We start from the raw sequence: 13,030 nt of genomic DNA, 5'->3' as shown, positions 1-13,030 counted from the left end.
TAACAGGTTTGTCATATTTGACTTGCGAGGACGCCTCTACCTAGCTTTTTCGAGACGGCTGTAGCTGTGGCAGCCTGAGTCGAACAATAAGAAGGGCGGTAATAACGGCAGCAACGATACAAGATCCAAATGCTAACCGTAATGCAGCATCATAGCTTTGGACAACCTGTTCCCGGTATGGTTGGTCCAGCTTCGCAATCGCCTGGACCGACGCCCGTGCTAGGGCAACGACCTCGACTTTGAGAGGCCCATGAACATAGACGTCGAGGTAGTGTAGGAGCGCATTTTGAACTAGTAGGCTGCTGAAAGCGACGCCAAAAACGGTACCTAGGCTGCGCCAGATGGCAAGAACACTCATCACGATGGCCTGCTCGTCGTGGCTAGAAGTAGCCAGAACTGCCACGGCCGTGGTGGTAAACTGCAGTCCGTTTGCCACGGCGTACGGCGCAAGGGCCAGCCAAAATACATCAGCCAATAAATCGCGCCGCATGACGCAAAGAGATATTATACTAGAAAGATACAGTGCGGCGGCGCACACGAGGGGCGATTGAAGACGGCGCGTCATGGTAATGAACAGGCCGGTCAAAGCGCCTGTTACAGAGGAGGCGATAGCTAGGAGCATAAGTCGAAGGCCAGAGGAGGTAGCGCTGGTCAATAGCACAGCTTGGAAGTAGAGTGGTCTATACTCATCGCAGCGCCGTTAGTTGGCCGATCTGGGAGGAAGTGAACGCGATGTAGAAGAGGAAAAGGGAGAAGATGCAGACACATGAAAATCTGTTTCTTACGCATTGAAGAGGATGGCATTTGAAATCATGGCACCCAAGAAGTTTGAAAGAATCAGGTTCGCGCGAGGCCTGCGGGAGATGAACTTTAGTGGCATAATCGGCTTTGCTGCGCGACGCTCGATCAGGAAGAAGGCAGGGAAGGCTGTCGCGAAGACCATCAAGGACGTGACGATGAATGGATGAGACCCTGTACAAATACTCACGTCAGTCCAATACACTTTTGCGCGAACTTCACCAGCCCCCGGGACAGGCCGACTGCCTCAAGACGGAGGATAGATCATACAAGGATATATGTTGCCGCCAAGGTTCAGGCCGACAATGAGCGTCGATACCGCCAAGGTAAGTGAAAGTGCACCCAGCGTGTCAAAGGCTCGCATTACTTGATGGAGAGATTCCCTCTTCCCTACGACGCCCAAGTCATCCGGAATCACCACCAATGCGACGACCAGACATGCCACAAGGGGGGGAACCTGCACGCCGAATTCCCATCGCCAGCCTATCGTCTCGGCAATGGTACCGCCGACCGTGGCCCCTAGCCCAGAGCCAATGCCGACAACAATGTTGATGTAGGATAGGTAGGTGCCTCGTGATCTGTTGTCTAGCGTCAGTTCTCACTCGCTTCAGAGACCCGGAGGACATCAAAAGCCCCCCGCCCCACGACGACCAGATACACTCTCGGAAAGTGCAGTCACATACTCGATCGGAATGATGTCGCTCATTGTGATGCTCCCCATGAGCATGGTACCGCCCGCCCCCACACCGCACACGGCCCTGGCGGCGACGAGGCTCTCCATGCTCGTGGCCAGCGCGCACCACAGCGTCGCCGCGCAAAAGACGGCCAGCGTGCCGAGGAAGAGCGGCTTCCTGCCGAGCGCGTCGGACAGGCGGCCGAGGAGCGGCTGCGAGACGGTCGACGCGACCATGAAGGCCGTCGACAGCCAGGACGCCGAGTGGGCGGCGCCAAAGTGCGACGTGATGACGGGGTGCGAGGACACCATGACGGTCGTGTCGAAGAAGCAGAGGAACTGCGTCGCGAGGATCTGCGAGAACAGGGCCCAGAACCGTGCCGTCGACGGAGCGGTGCCGCGCGGCGCTGGCGGCGGCGCGTTGTCCGGCGTCGTCGAGTACAGGATCCGAGGCCCGTGGTTTGACGTGGTCGCGGCGTCGCTCGGCTGCAGAAGCGGCGTTGTTTCGCTCGGATTCGATGCCAGCCTGTCCGTACCGCTGCTCCGATGAGCGAGCGGAGAGTCGGACGGTGGCTTCGCGCGCCGTTTGTCGATTGCCGCTGCCATGGCTTTTGACACTTTCTCCGGTTGTCGGAGGCTTGAGAGCCCGCTGTGATCAATCACAAGTATGAAGCTCGAGAAGGTTTCCCATCGATTACGTCTGCGCCAATCAATTGCCGACTTGGAGGAAAAGCAAAACTGTGTCACATCGATTCAGCTGCGGCCGCCTTGCTACCACATTTCCCGAAGCCGCGTAACGAAGCTTCCGTCTCCCGTGTCTACTAAGATCTGATGTAAGTCTGAGACATTGAAATTATCTCGGACTGTGGCTTGATGGGTTGGTTGTTTGTCCCGCATACGAATTATCCTGCATAAACCTTGAATATGGTTTCCGACTTGTCAGTTTACAGCCAAGGATGTCTGGCATAGACGTGTCTCTTTGTTCAATGTTCAATGGGCGTGATGCCGGTCGCGAAATCTTCCAGTCTTTTTCCCGGGATCTCGACCCGAATTTTGTAGCCCTTCGTCACAGGCGCGTCAAGGCCACGTTAGACCTTAAAGTTGACCATGACTGGTGCATTACGCATCCTTGAATATGAGACACGGCTGGTTGTATGGTACAAAACTTGCCGTGGAAACCTTCAAGTCATGCAATCATGGTGTTATTTTCTTTTCTTTTTCTTGAACCTTCGCGGCTTACTCTCCGCCACTTGCTCTGATGTTCTCATGGAAGCGTCATGAATGCTCTCAACATGATTTATGCAGTTGGCAAGATGTGAGAGTTCCTGTTCTGACATTTTGGGTTACTGCCAACAGTTTACCAGCCTTCTTTCCACGTCATCCCCTATCATGCTGTCTCGAAGCCAATTAGAGGTCGTCCAGATTATTCTCTAGACTTTGGCTAGCCGCTGATCAACTGATCCAAGTCGCATCATATTCTTGTTTGATTGACAGTTTGTCCATCTATCCGGTCCTTTGGCTAATGTTAGGGAATCTCGGAAGTCATTATCTCTCAAACATGTCGGTATTCACTTTATGGAGCTTATTTGCCCTGGTATCAGCCTGCTTCGAGCAGTGGCTGACCTCACACAAAACAACACTGCAAGGTGGGAGGGCCTCACCAGGCTGAGCGTTTGACCTAGGTGGTTGTTGCTGTACATAATCTCAGTAATGGATCTGCTATTAGGAAATCTATCAAAGGAATATGAAAATCAATCGCTCGATATCGGTTATTGTAAGCTGTGTATAGCGACGATATTGAGAAGTGCACACTACCCTGTACGGTCCGTTCGAGCTACATCTCTCATCATGATACCGATTAGCAAACGACTGGTAGTAATTACTCCAGTGGAAGCAGGAAGAAAACCTTTGATGAGCCATGAAGTAATCGCGCACGAGCTGACAGCATCCCAAATCGTCCAGCAAAAATTCCGTTTCCGTACATGACGGAGTTTGCAGACAATATTCTTAGTAACCTGGCTCGTAGGTGCGAGCTCCCTTGCCCCTTGAAAAATCCATGTATCGATACGTACTGTAGGAAGCTAGCATGATATGCAACATGAACGCTCGATTCTTTACTCATATATTCTTTCATTGTCGGGTCGACACTCTGTAGTCGAGACGTTTGATTTGGTGGGCTGGCTGATTGAGACGGCAAGCAGCACGTACTACACAGTGAAGGACAAGGAAAGGTACGTGACAGCCTAACGAGACTTAATTTTCAATTGCAGAAATACGTAACCCGAGAATTAATACACTAGAAAATTGTTTCATTCCCTTTATTATTTTTGGACTGGAATTAATTATTAGAATCTAGCGAACAGGCCGTCCGAAGATCAACCTTTGTCGGCAAAACTCTCTTGGCACTAAACTCTAGCACAGTCTAGTTGGGAAGAGCCCCTGTAAATGGGCCCATTCAACGCACTAAACGCACTAGAACAGCCCAAAAACGCCCTGTACCGCCGCTAAAAGCCACGCTAAAACGCCAAGCACACAGCCTTTGCCAACGCCGTCTTCAGCGGGGTTTCCGCCGCTGCTGCTTCCTCATTTTGCCTCTTTTTTTTTTCTACTCTCCCAAACCTGCAAACACAACCATCAACAAGTCTTTCAAGACCCAAACCTGTCGTGACCCATGGGCCGATTCCTGTCCAAAACTGCCCCCGATCACAAGGTTCTATCAAACTACTGGTACCACCATCGTCTTCCGCTACTCGGTCGGCACTCAACGTCAAATCATCAGGATGCCACTACTTGCACGCAAACATCCTTTCCGCCCCCCCACCACGTTGCGTCTGTGGCGCTCTTCTTCCTCCATCCCGATGCCGTCCTTCTTCAATCGGACGTGTCGTGCGACATGGACGCATCCATCCTGACTTGCAGCTAACCCTGTTTATGTAGTAGCCTCGCCTGCGCCGCCGCTCCCTGGTCCTGGCCGCTCTGGGGCGCGATGCTAGGCTGTTCTAGGCTGTTGTCTATTGGCTGCCCAGATATTAGCACCGGCAACGACGACATGCTACTGGATAAGCTCAGCACAACCAGCAGAGCCCCCCGCCCGTGCCCGCTCTCGTCTGACGCCAACCGTCCTATCCCATTGCTGGCTGCTGGTCCTGGTGGTCCGCGTCGGGTCTGGTCTGCTGTCGCCCCGGGCTGGCCGTTGCTTCAAATACTACGCACTTGCCGCTCCGACCGGCCGGCGCCGATTTTCTTCTTCTGTATCGCCAAAATCTCCATTTCACAGAGACCCGTTCACCTTCTCCTCATGAAACCCCGGCACCACATCGCTCCCCGCCATGCAATAATACGACGACTAGACATTCCCACAACCGCCAAGCTCCATACGCCTGTTATCCTCGGCCCATTCATCCACGGAGCGCGCCAATTGCCTCGTGACAGCTAGGTCGCAATCTTTCTGCTCGCAATTGCTCCTCCCCAAGCTTGCACAACGGTAACACACTCGCTGGTTGCTTTTCGCATCAGCACCTTGATTTGCCTCGATTCGTCACAATGGGCTCGGACGGCACTCACAGCCCGCCGGTCTACCCCTACAACGCCGAAAAGATTGCCAGCTCCGACAAAGCTGCTGGCGACTCCGACAACGCCGTTGCCGACCAGTCGAAATCCACTTCCAATGTCCACGCCGGCCGTCTATCCTTTGACAGTGGCAAGGTCGACCATACTCACCGTCTACTCAAGTCGCGACACATTCAGCTGATTGGCATCGGCGGCAGTATCGGAACCGTTCTCTATGTGCGTCCCCGTGAAAACAATGCATGTCCTGCTGGGCCTTGCCATCACGTGCTAATCTTAGACATTGCCATCATGTACAGGTTCAAATCGGTCAGGGTCTTCTCCATGGCGGACCCGGTAGTCTTTTCATCGCGTTTAGTTTTTGGTGTACCGTTGTGCTCGCCGTCACCTTGTGCATGGCTGAAATGGTCACTTACCTGCCTATCTCCTCACCTTTTATTCGATTCGCCGGTCGTTATGTCGACGAGTCCTTTGGATTCGCCATTGGCTGGAACTTTTTTGTTTTTCAAGCCGCCCTGGTGCCATTCGAAGTGACAGCTTGCAACCTTATTATCAATTTTTGGACCAAAGCAATACCCACAGGTGCAATGATTGCCATTATCATTGTTCTCTACGCCGCAATCAACGTAATTGCCGTCAAATGGTATGGCGAAACCGAGTTTTGGGCCGCCCTGGGAAAGGTGCTACTCATTGTCGGTCTCGCGCTCTTTACCTTTATCGTCATGGTCGGCGGCAACCCCCAGCATGATCGCTTTGGCTTCCGTTACTGGTCGAACCCCGGTTCCTTTGCCGAGCTCTATGGCTACACCGGCGGGCTTGGTCGATGGATTGGCTTTTTACAGTGCTTGATCCAAGCCGCCTTCACCATCGCTGGTCCCGATTACGTCTCCATGGCCGCTGGCGAGGCCGAAAACCCCCGCAAAGTCATGCCTCGCGCCTTTAACGCCGTCTTTTACCGACTCACAGCATTCTTCATTCTTGGCTCCCTCTGCGTTGGCATCCTCGTCCCCTACAACGACAAGAACCTCATTGAGGCCTACGCCAACGGCTCGCCCGGCGCCGCTGCGTCTCCTTACGTTGTCGCCATGAAGCGCCTCGGCATCCCGGTTCTTCCCCACATTGTCAACGCGACCGTTTTGACAGCTGCCTTTTCCGCCGGCAACTCCTACGTCTACTGCGCGTCACGATCGCTCTATGGTCTGGCACTGGAGGGAAAGGCCCCGCGTCTCCTCACCACATGCACCAAGAAGGGTGTTCCGATCTACTGCGTTGCCGTCGTTCTCGTTTTTGCGCTGCTGTCTTTTTTGCAGCTGGGCTCTGGCGCTTCGGTCGTCCTCAACTGGTTCGTCTCCCTCGTCACGGCGTCGCAGCTGCTCAACTTCGGAGGCGTCTGCATTTCCTACTTGTGCTTTCGCCGCGCCCTCAAGGCTCAGGGCATCGACCGTGCTACGCTGCCATACCGCGCCTGGTTCATGCCCTACGCCGCCTACTATGCGCTCTTCTGGACGGTTCTCATGGCCTTTGTCGGTGGCTACCCCGTGTTCTTACCCGGTCGCTGGGACACGCCCAACTTTCTATTCTCATACATGATGATTTTCGTATTTCCGGCACTGTATATCGGCTACAAAATTGTCATGAAGACCAAGATTCACAAGCCCGAGGAGGTGGACCTAGTCAAGGACCTGGCAGAAGTAGAAGAACACGAAGCCAACTACGTGCCCAAAAAGGCAGAGTATGTGCACCCTTACAATCCTGTATATGGACACGTTGCTGACAGTGAACAGGTCTCGCTTTGAGCGCATCCTAGACATGCTCTTTGGATAGACTGCAAGATGGCGTTGGATGGGGTTTGGGCGTATACGGCAGATACCCAGCATGGACACTTTCATGATTTATATACCCTATAGAATTGCACATAGAAGACGCACGTTTCACAAAATTATACATAGGAATTGCGCATGCGAGTTGTGGTGATGGTACGCGGCAGCAAAGTGAGCATACATATAGCAACACACTTTTTAGCTCAACAAGCCGCCTGTTGGAAAGAGGTTGCTTGAAGCTGCAACTACAGAGTGGATTAAGCATTACGAAGGCAATTTCGAAATCTTGACAACATTTTTAAGCTATGCAATTTCGCTATGCTGCTACATAGTTTTCTATGACAGGAACATTCTCCACACTATTCTATCTAGATTGTTCTTTTCAAGTCTATATACAGCTACCCCTTGGCCGCAGGCCTTACTTTCCACTCGTCGCTAGGTCTCTCGCCGGGCCACACTCGAGCACGCGGCCCCTCTCGAGCCTAACGCACCAGTTGGCGTCCTCGACGGCCTCGAGGCGGTGGGCGATGGTGATGACGGTGCTCTGGGCGAGCTCCTCGCGCAGGACGCGCTGGACGACGGCGGCGGTGGCCCTGTCGATGCTGGCGGTGGCCTCGTCGAGGATGACGAGGCCAGAGCGGCGTAGGACAGCGCGGCCGATGCCGACGAGCTGGCGCTGGCCCTGCGAGAGGTTCTTGCCGCCGGCGTCGATGGGCGAGTCGAGCCCCCAGGCGGGGCCGAGGACGCGGGAGATGGCGTTGGCGCACGCCGCGTCCGTGAACCGCCCCTCGGGGTCGAGGTTGTCGCGCAGCGTGCCCGGGAACAGCGTCGGGTCTTGCTGGATGAAGGTGATGCGGTTGCGCAGCGCGGTGCGGTCGACGGTCGCGAGGTCGACGCCGCCGATGGTCAGGGTGCCGTGGGCGGGCGCGGCGGTCGCCAGCAGGGCGTTGGCAATGGTGGACTTTCCGGAGCCGGTGCGGCCGAGGACCGCGCACGTGGAGCCGCCGGGGATGGAGAGCGTGACGCGGTCGAGCACGGCCGGCAGGTCGTCGTCGTACCGGAAGGACATGTCGGTAAAGGTGACGGCGTCGCCCGGGGCGGGCCAGTCGGCGGGGGGCTGCTCGCCGCCGCTGGGCTCGGCGGGGATCCTGTCGAGCATGTGGACGCGCTCGAGGCTGACGGCGTCGAGCTGCAGCTGGGCGAAGCGCTCGCAGAGCTGCTGCACGGCGGCCATGGCGATGGTGGTCTGGGTGAGGACGAAGCCGACGGCCGAGGCGGCTGTGCCGAGGCCGACCATGAGGCCGATGAGGGCGGCGCGCATGACGGCCGAGGTCATGGAGAGGCGGAAGTCGAGCCAAAAAGCCATGCTCCAGAAGAAGTGATCCTGCTTCTGGAAGTCGTCGACGGCCTCGAGGTGGCGGCGCTGGAAGTGCGGCTCGGCGCGCATGGCGCGCACGGTGACGAGGCCGTCCTGCATGACGCCAATGTTGGCGATGATGGGCGTGAGGTAGCGCATCTCCATGCGCCGCAGGCAGCGCGACACGGGCACGTAGAGCCGGAAGAAGTAGACGAAGAGCAGCGAGACGGCGCCGAGGACGGCCAGCAGCGCCGGCTGGTGCGTCGCAATCGCCGCCAGCGACATGACGAGCGAGATGAGGTTGAAGACGAAGGACTCGAGCGGCGCCAGGATGCCGCCGTCCACCATGGACATGTCGGCGATGAGCCGGTTCTTGAGCTGGCCCGTCGGCGTCGTGTCGTGGTACCGGAACGTCGCCCGGCTCACCTTGCCGACGGCCGCGCGGAACAGGCCCTGCGCGGCGGCCACGCTGATGCGCGCCAGCAGCACCTGCGCCGCGCCGTAGCTGGCGACCTGCCCGGCCGACAGCGCCGCGAGCACGCTGAGCCAGACGCGCGGGTGGCCCTCGGCGTCGGGCAGGCCCCAGTAGCCGCGGCCGGAGGCGGCGTGGTGCGCGAGGTGCGCGCCGGCGGCGGCGGCCGTGTCCTTGCCCCATTCCTCGAGCAGCCGCGCCCGCGCAATGTCGCAGTACCGCGAGATGCCGTACGCCACGGCCAGCAGCACCCAGAGATGCCAGCCGCCGGCCTGCATGTACCGGAGGTAGACGGTCCACGACACGCCGCCCGTCTCGGAGGGGTCCTCGGGGTCGATCTTGCCGTCGGAGAGGGGTTCCTCGCGCGTCGCGGCCGAGTGGTCGGCGTCGTCGTGCGCCGCATCGTGCTCGGCGGCGTTGTCGTGGTGGTGGTACGGGTGGGCGAGCTCGTCGCGGACCTCGTCGGGGGTGAGGACGCGGGCGGTGCCGTGGGCGACGTCGACGACGGCGTCGGCGATGCGCAGCACCAGGTCGTCGCGGTGCGTCACCATGACGACGGTGCGCCCTTTGGCGAGCGGCCCCTGCAGGAAGCGGCGGACGATGGCGGTGGCCGTGTCGTGGTCGAGCGGCGCGAGCGGGTCGTCGAGGAGCAGCACGCGGCTCGGGGAGTAGACGGCGCGGGCGAGGGCTACGCGCGCCTTCTGGCCGCCCGACAGGCCGACGCCGCCCTCCTCGAGCCTCGTCATGTCGCCCTGGGGCAGCGCGGCGAGGTCGGGCGCGAGCGCGCAGGCGTGCAGCACCTGGCGGTAGCGGTTGGCGTCGAAGGGGTGCTGGAAGACGATGTTGTCGCGGATCGTCTTGCTCTGCAGCCAGGGCAGCTGCTGCGCGTAGCCGACGGGCTCGTCGGGCAGCGTGCACGCGCCCCCGCGCAGCTCCATCTCGTTGAGCGCGGCGAGCAGCAGGCTGGACTTGCCGGCGCCCACCTTGCCGCGCACAATGGTGAGGCCGGGGCCGAGGCTCAGGTCGAGGTCGCGCAGGACGGCCGGGGCGGCCGGGTCGGCCGACGGCCTGGCAAAGGTGGCGCCGCGAAAGACGATGCTGCTGGGTGGCGGCGCACCACCACCACCCGGAGCGGCGGGGTCGCGGTCGGGGGCGGGGGCAGCCACGTCGCGGTCCGGCTCGTCCATGTAGGCGTGGACGCGCTCGACGGGGATGGTGGTCTTCCAAAAGGCGGAGACGAGGTCAAAGGCCTCCTTGACGCTGGCCTCGAGCTGGCCAAAGAGCTGGAGGGAGGGCCAGATGACGTCGTTGGGGAGGCCGCGGCGCAGGACGAGGGCGAAGAGGGCGATGCCGGCGAGCGGGTACGAGGTGCCGCCGGCGACGTTGAGCGTCGAGATGGCGGCGGTGGTGTGGGCCATCTGCAGGCGCTTGGCCATCTCGAGGGCGCGGAAGCGGAAGATGCGCGCGGCCCAGGCGCCCGTCCAGCCGTTGAGCTTGAGCGGGCGGCTGGCCTCGACAAAGTGCGAGACGGCCTGGGCGCGCTTGTCCGAGTGGGCGGTGCGCTGGCGCTCGAGCCGGACGAGGCGCGCGACGAGCAGCGAGTTGCAGGCCAGGAACAGCGCCATGAGCGCGAAGCCCACCGTCGACGGCCACCCCATGATGTCGACCAGGTAGTACATGGTGAAGACGATCTTGACGGGCTGCGACACGAGCTTCTGGAAGTCCCAGAAGCGCTGCGAGATCTCGTACGTGTCGCCGCGCACGAGGTTGACCACCTTGGCGTTGGAGGCAGGCTGCGCGGGGCGGTGGTCGTCGGACGGCGCGGTTGCGGTGCCGGGCTGCCGCTTCTTGGGGCCGCCGCAGATGCGCGAGACGAAGCGCTGCATCGCGGTTTGCGGGTCCTGCTGGATGTGGACCTGGCCGTTGAGGTCAGGATTGTCAATGTCGGGTAGCGTAGAGGCAGCAGCAGCGGCAGCAGCAGCGGCGGCGACGGCGGCCTTGTCTTGAGGTCCCTTTTCGGTGGTGTCGGAGCCCGGCACGGCGCGGGTGAGGAGCTTGCTGAAGAGGCCGATAAAGGTCTCGCCGCGAGAGCGCTCATAAGCCTTGCGGGAGTACCAGTTGGCCGTGGTCTTGGAGACCTGGCGGACGGCGTCGAGGGCGAGCATGACGAGGCACCAGTAGACGGCCTCGCGGGGCGCGCGGCGGTCGAGGGCCTGGTAGAGCTTGCTGGTGAGGCGGATGTTGGTGACCTCGAGGACCTTTTCGACGACGGCGAGGGCGGTGGAGATGCACAGGTCGAGGCCGTTTGCCTCGATGAGGCAGGGCAGCAGGCGGCCGCGGACCTCGCGGAAGACCATGTAGAGGCGGGTGTGCTGGAAGTCGAGGGGCAGCTGCCAGACGTCGTCCTCGGTGATCTCGCGGGTGCGGCACAGGGCGGCCAGCGGGGTGACCCAGCTGACGGTCCAGAAGCGGATGAGGCTCAGGTTGTCCTCGGGGCTGCGCAGGAGCGACGAGGGCGGGCGGGCGGCGGAGCCAATGTCGGCGACGTCCCAGGCCGGGTCGCGCATGGGCATGGCGCAGACGGCGGCGAGGGCGAGGGCGGCGAGGACGAGGCGGGCGAGCTGGGTGGGCTCGAGGCGGAGCAGGTCGCGGTCGAGAAAGTGCGCCGAGTAGACGGCGGCGGCGGCGAGGAGCATGGCGGCGTACTGGACGAGCAGCAGGCGCGGGGTGCTGGTCGGGCGCTCGGCGACGGTGACGAGCGCGACGGCCAGCCAGGGCACCGCCTCGAGCCAGTGCCGGGGGTCGGCGGGCGCGAGCACGACGGGGACGAGGGCGAGCAGCAGGCCGGCGAGGGCGACGAGGCAGAGCAGCAGGGTCCAGTGCGTCCAGCGCCGGGGCTTGAAGGGTCCGTCAAAGCCGCCATTGCCGTCGCCGTCGCCGCCGTGATGATCGGGCCCCTCCTCGGCGGCAAAGGGTCTCAGCCACGGGGGCAGTAGGCGGAAGAGGCGGGCGCGCGCCAGGTAGACGGCGGCGGCGGCGACGGTCACGGCGGCGAGCACGGACAGCGTGGCCGTCTCGCCGGCGCCGGGGCAGCGGACGCCGTGCCGCGTCGTGTAGTTGGTGGGCCAGTCAATGTGCGGGACCGGGTAGAAGTCGCCGCCCTGGTGGAGGAGGCCGCGAACCCTCGGACGCTCAATGAGGGCATTGAAAAGGTACAGGTTCATGATGGGCAAAAAAAAAAAGAAATCCTCCCCGGGGAAAGAGGGCGTGCGGCGAGGGGAAGAGAGAGATGATATGGGTATGAGGTTTGGGGGCGGGGGAGTGTGCGGGGATGGATGGGGATGATGAGCCCAAGAGGAAAAGCAAAAAGACAATTATGTCAAGCAATTGTAGTACGGCATTGGTCAAGATGCAAATGACGTATTGAAGGGTGAGAAAACAAAAGAAAAGGAAAAAGAGAGAGGGTAGCAGTAAAGCGAGGATGACTTTCCTCAGGCGCGCGCGCGGAGGTGAGGTTTATCGGAGAGATTGTCTGTGTCTCTGGAGTCTGTGGCGGCGCGTGAAGCCACGAGGCTGGGAAAATGCGACGGTGGCTTTCGGGTGTCGGAGCCGGAGCCGGAGGGCCTGGTGCAAGACGACACAGAGGCCTCAAAGCAACGACGAGAAAAGACGAAGAAAAAAAGTTGAAGCCAAGAGGGAAGACCAGAGATGGGAATTTTTGGAGACGTAGAAAATAGGAATGACGAGAGAGAGGAAGAGAAGGACGGAAGAAAGGCAGAAAAAAACCCCTATAGGCTAGGCTGGGCTGGCGCAAGGGACCAAGGTCGGTGTGTGTGTGTGGATGCCGCGGGGGGAAAGAAAATAATGTGGGGTGAATTATGATGCAAGGTTGGCCGATACGGACAAACTATTAACTATTGAGTAAGTACTGGATCAGAAAGTAAGTTGGGGGTAGCGAGAGAACAAGTGTCCTGCTTCTTTGGGTTGGTCTGGGAGCCTCGTCCGAGCCGGGGGGACGGGGTTTATACTTTTTGAATAGTGAGATGGAGACGGTGGACGAGACGAGGGTGATGAAAGGGAGATGACTCTAGGATGCAAGGCAAAAAAGAAGAAGGCAAGAAGGAAAAGAGAAGAAAAGAAGGAAAAACAAAAAGGCTGTAATGACGATGGAGGCAGCAAAGTTTGATCGGGTAGCTTAAGAAAATGTAAAACCTTGAAAAATAGAATTTCTTTAAAAAAAAACCGTTTCTGAATCATCATCATCAACTCTACACAGTACAAATTATACAACGCTAATCATCGCCGCACGTCTCTACAGCCACTCAGTGTCCTCCATCAGTACT

At 59.2% G+C, this 13,030-nt stretch overlaps 3 protein-coding genes across 3 annotated transcripts; 1 reads left to right on the top strand and 2 right to left on the bottom strand.

The window, feature by feature from the left end:
- Positions 1 to 40: 40 nt before the first annotated feature.
- On the bottom strand, positions 41 to 2,077 carry V2A60_007175 (uncharacterized protein; the record flags this gene model as incomplete). Its single annotated transcript, XM_083258461.1, has 4 exons — positions 41 to 680; positions 786 to 972; positions 1,069 to 1,376; positions 1,482 to 2,077. The coding sequence occupies 4 exons, from the start codon at positions 2,075 to 2,077 to the stop codon at positions 41 to 43; spliced, it is 1,731 nt and encodes a 576-aa protein (XP_083114587.1).
- A 2,937-nt stretch (positions 2,078 to 5,014) lies between these two features.
- On the top strand, positions 5,015 to 6,862 carry V2A60_007174 (amino acid permease/ SLC12A domain-containing protein; the record flags this gene model as incomplete). Its single annotated transcript, XM_083258460.1, has 3 exons — positions 5,015 to 5,257; positions 5,338 to 6,770; positions 6,823 to 6,862. The coding sequence occupies 3 exons, from the start codon at positions 5,015 to 5,017 to the stop codon at positions 6,860 to 6,862; spliced, it is 1,716 nt and encodes a 571-aa protein (XP_083114586.1).
- Positions 6,863 to 7,276: 414 nt separating this feature from the next.
- Positions 7,277 to 11,911, bottom strand: V2A60_007173 (uncharacterized protein; the record flags this gene model as incomplete). The annotated part of the gene is made up of 1 exon (XM_083258459.1): positions 7,277 to 11,911. The coding sequence occupies one exon, from the start codon at positions 11,909 to 11,911 to the stop codon at positions 7,277 to 7,279; it is 4,635 nt and encodes a 1,544-aa protein (XP_083114585.1).
- Positions 11,912 to 13,030: the final 1,119 nt, after the last annotated feature.

This window comes from Cordyceps javanica, chromosome 4 (assembly GCF_051103115.1).
Source record: "Cordyceps javanica chromosome 4, complete sequence".
Classification (NCBI taxonomy): Eukaryota; Fungi; Ascomycota; class Sordariomycetes; order Hypocreales; family Cordycipitaceae; genus Cordyceps; species Cordyceps javanica.
Note: the sequence above shows the minus strand (reverse complement) of the source record. Positions and strands in the feature narration are given on the sequence as shown.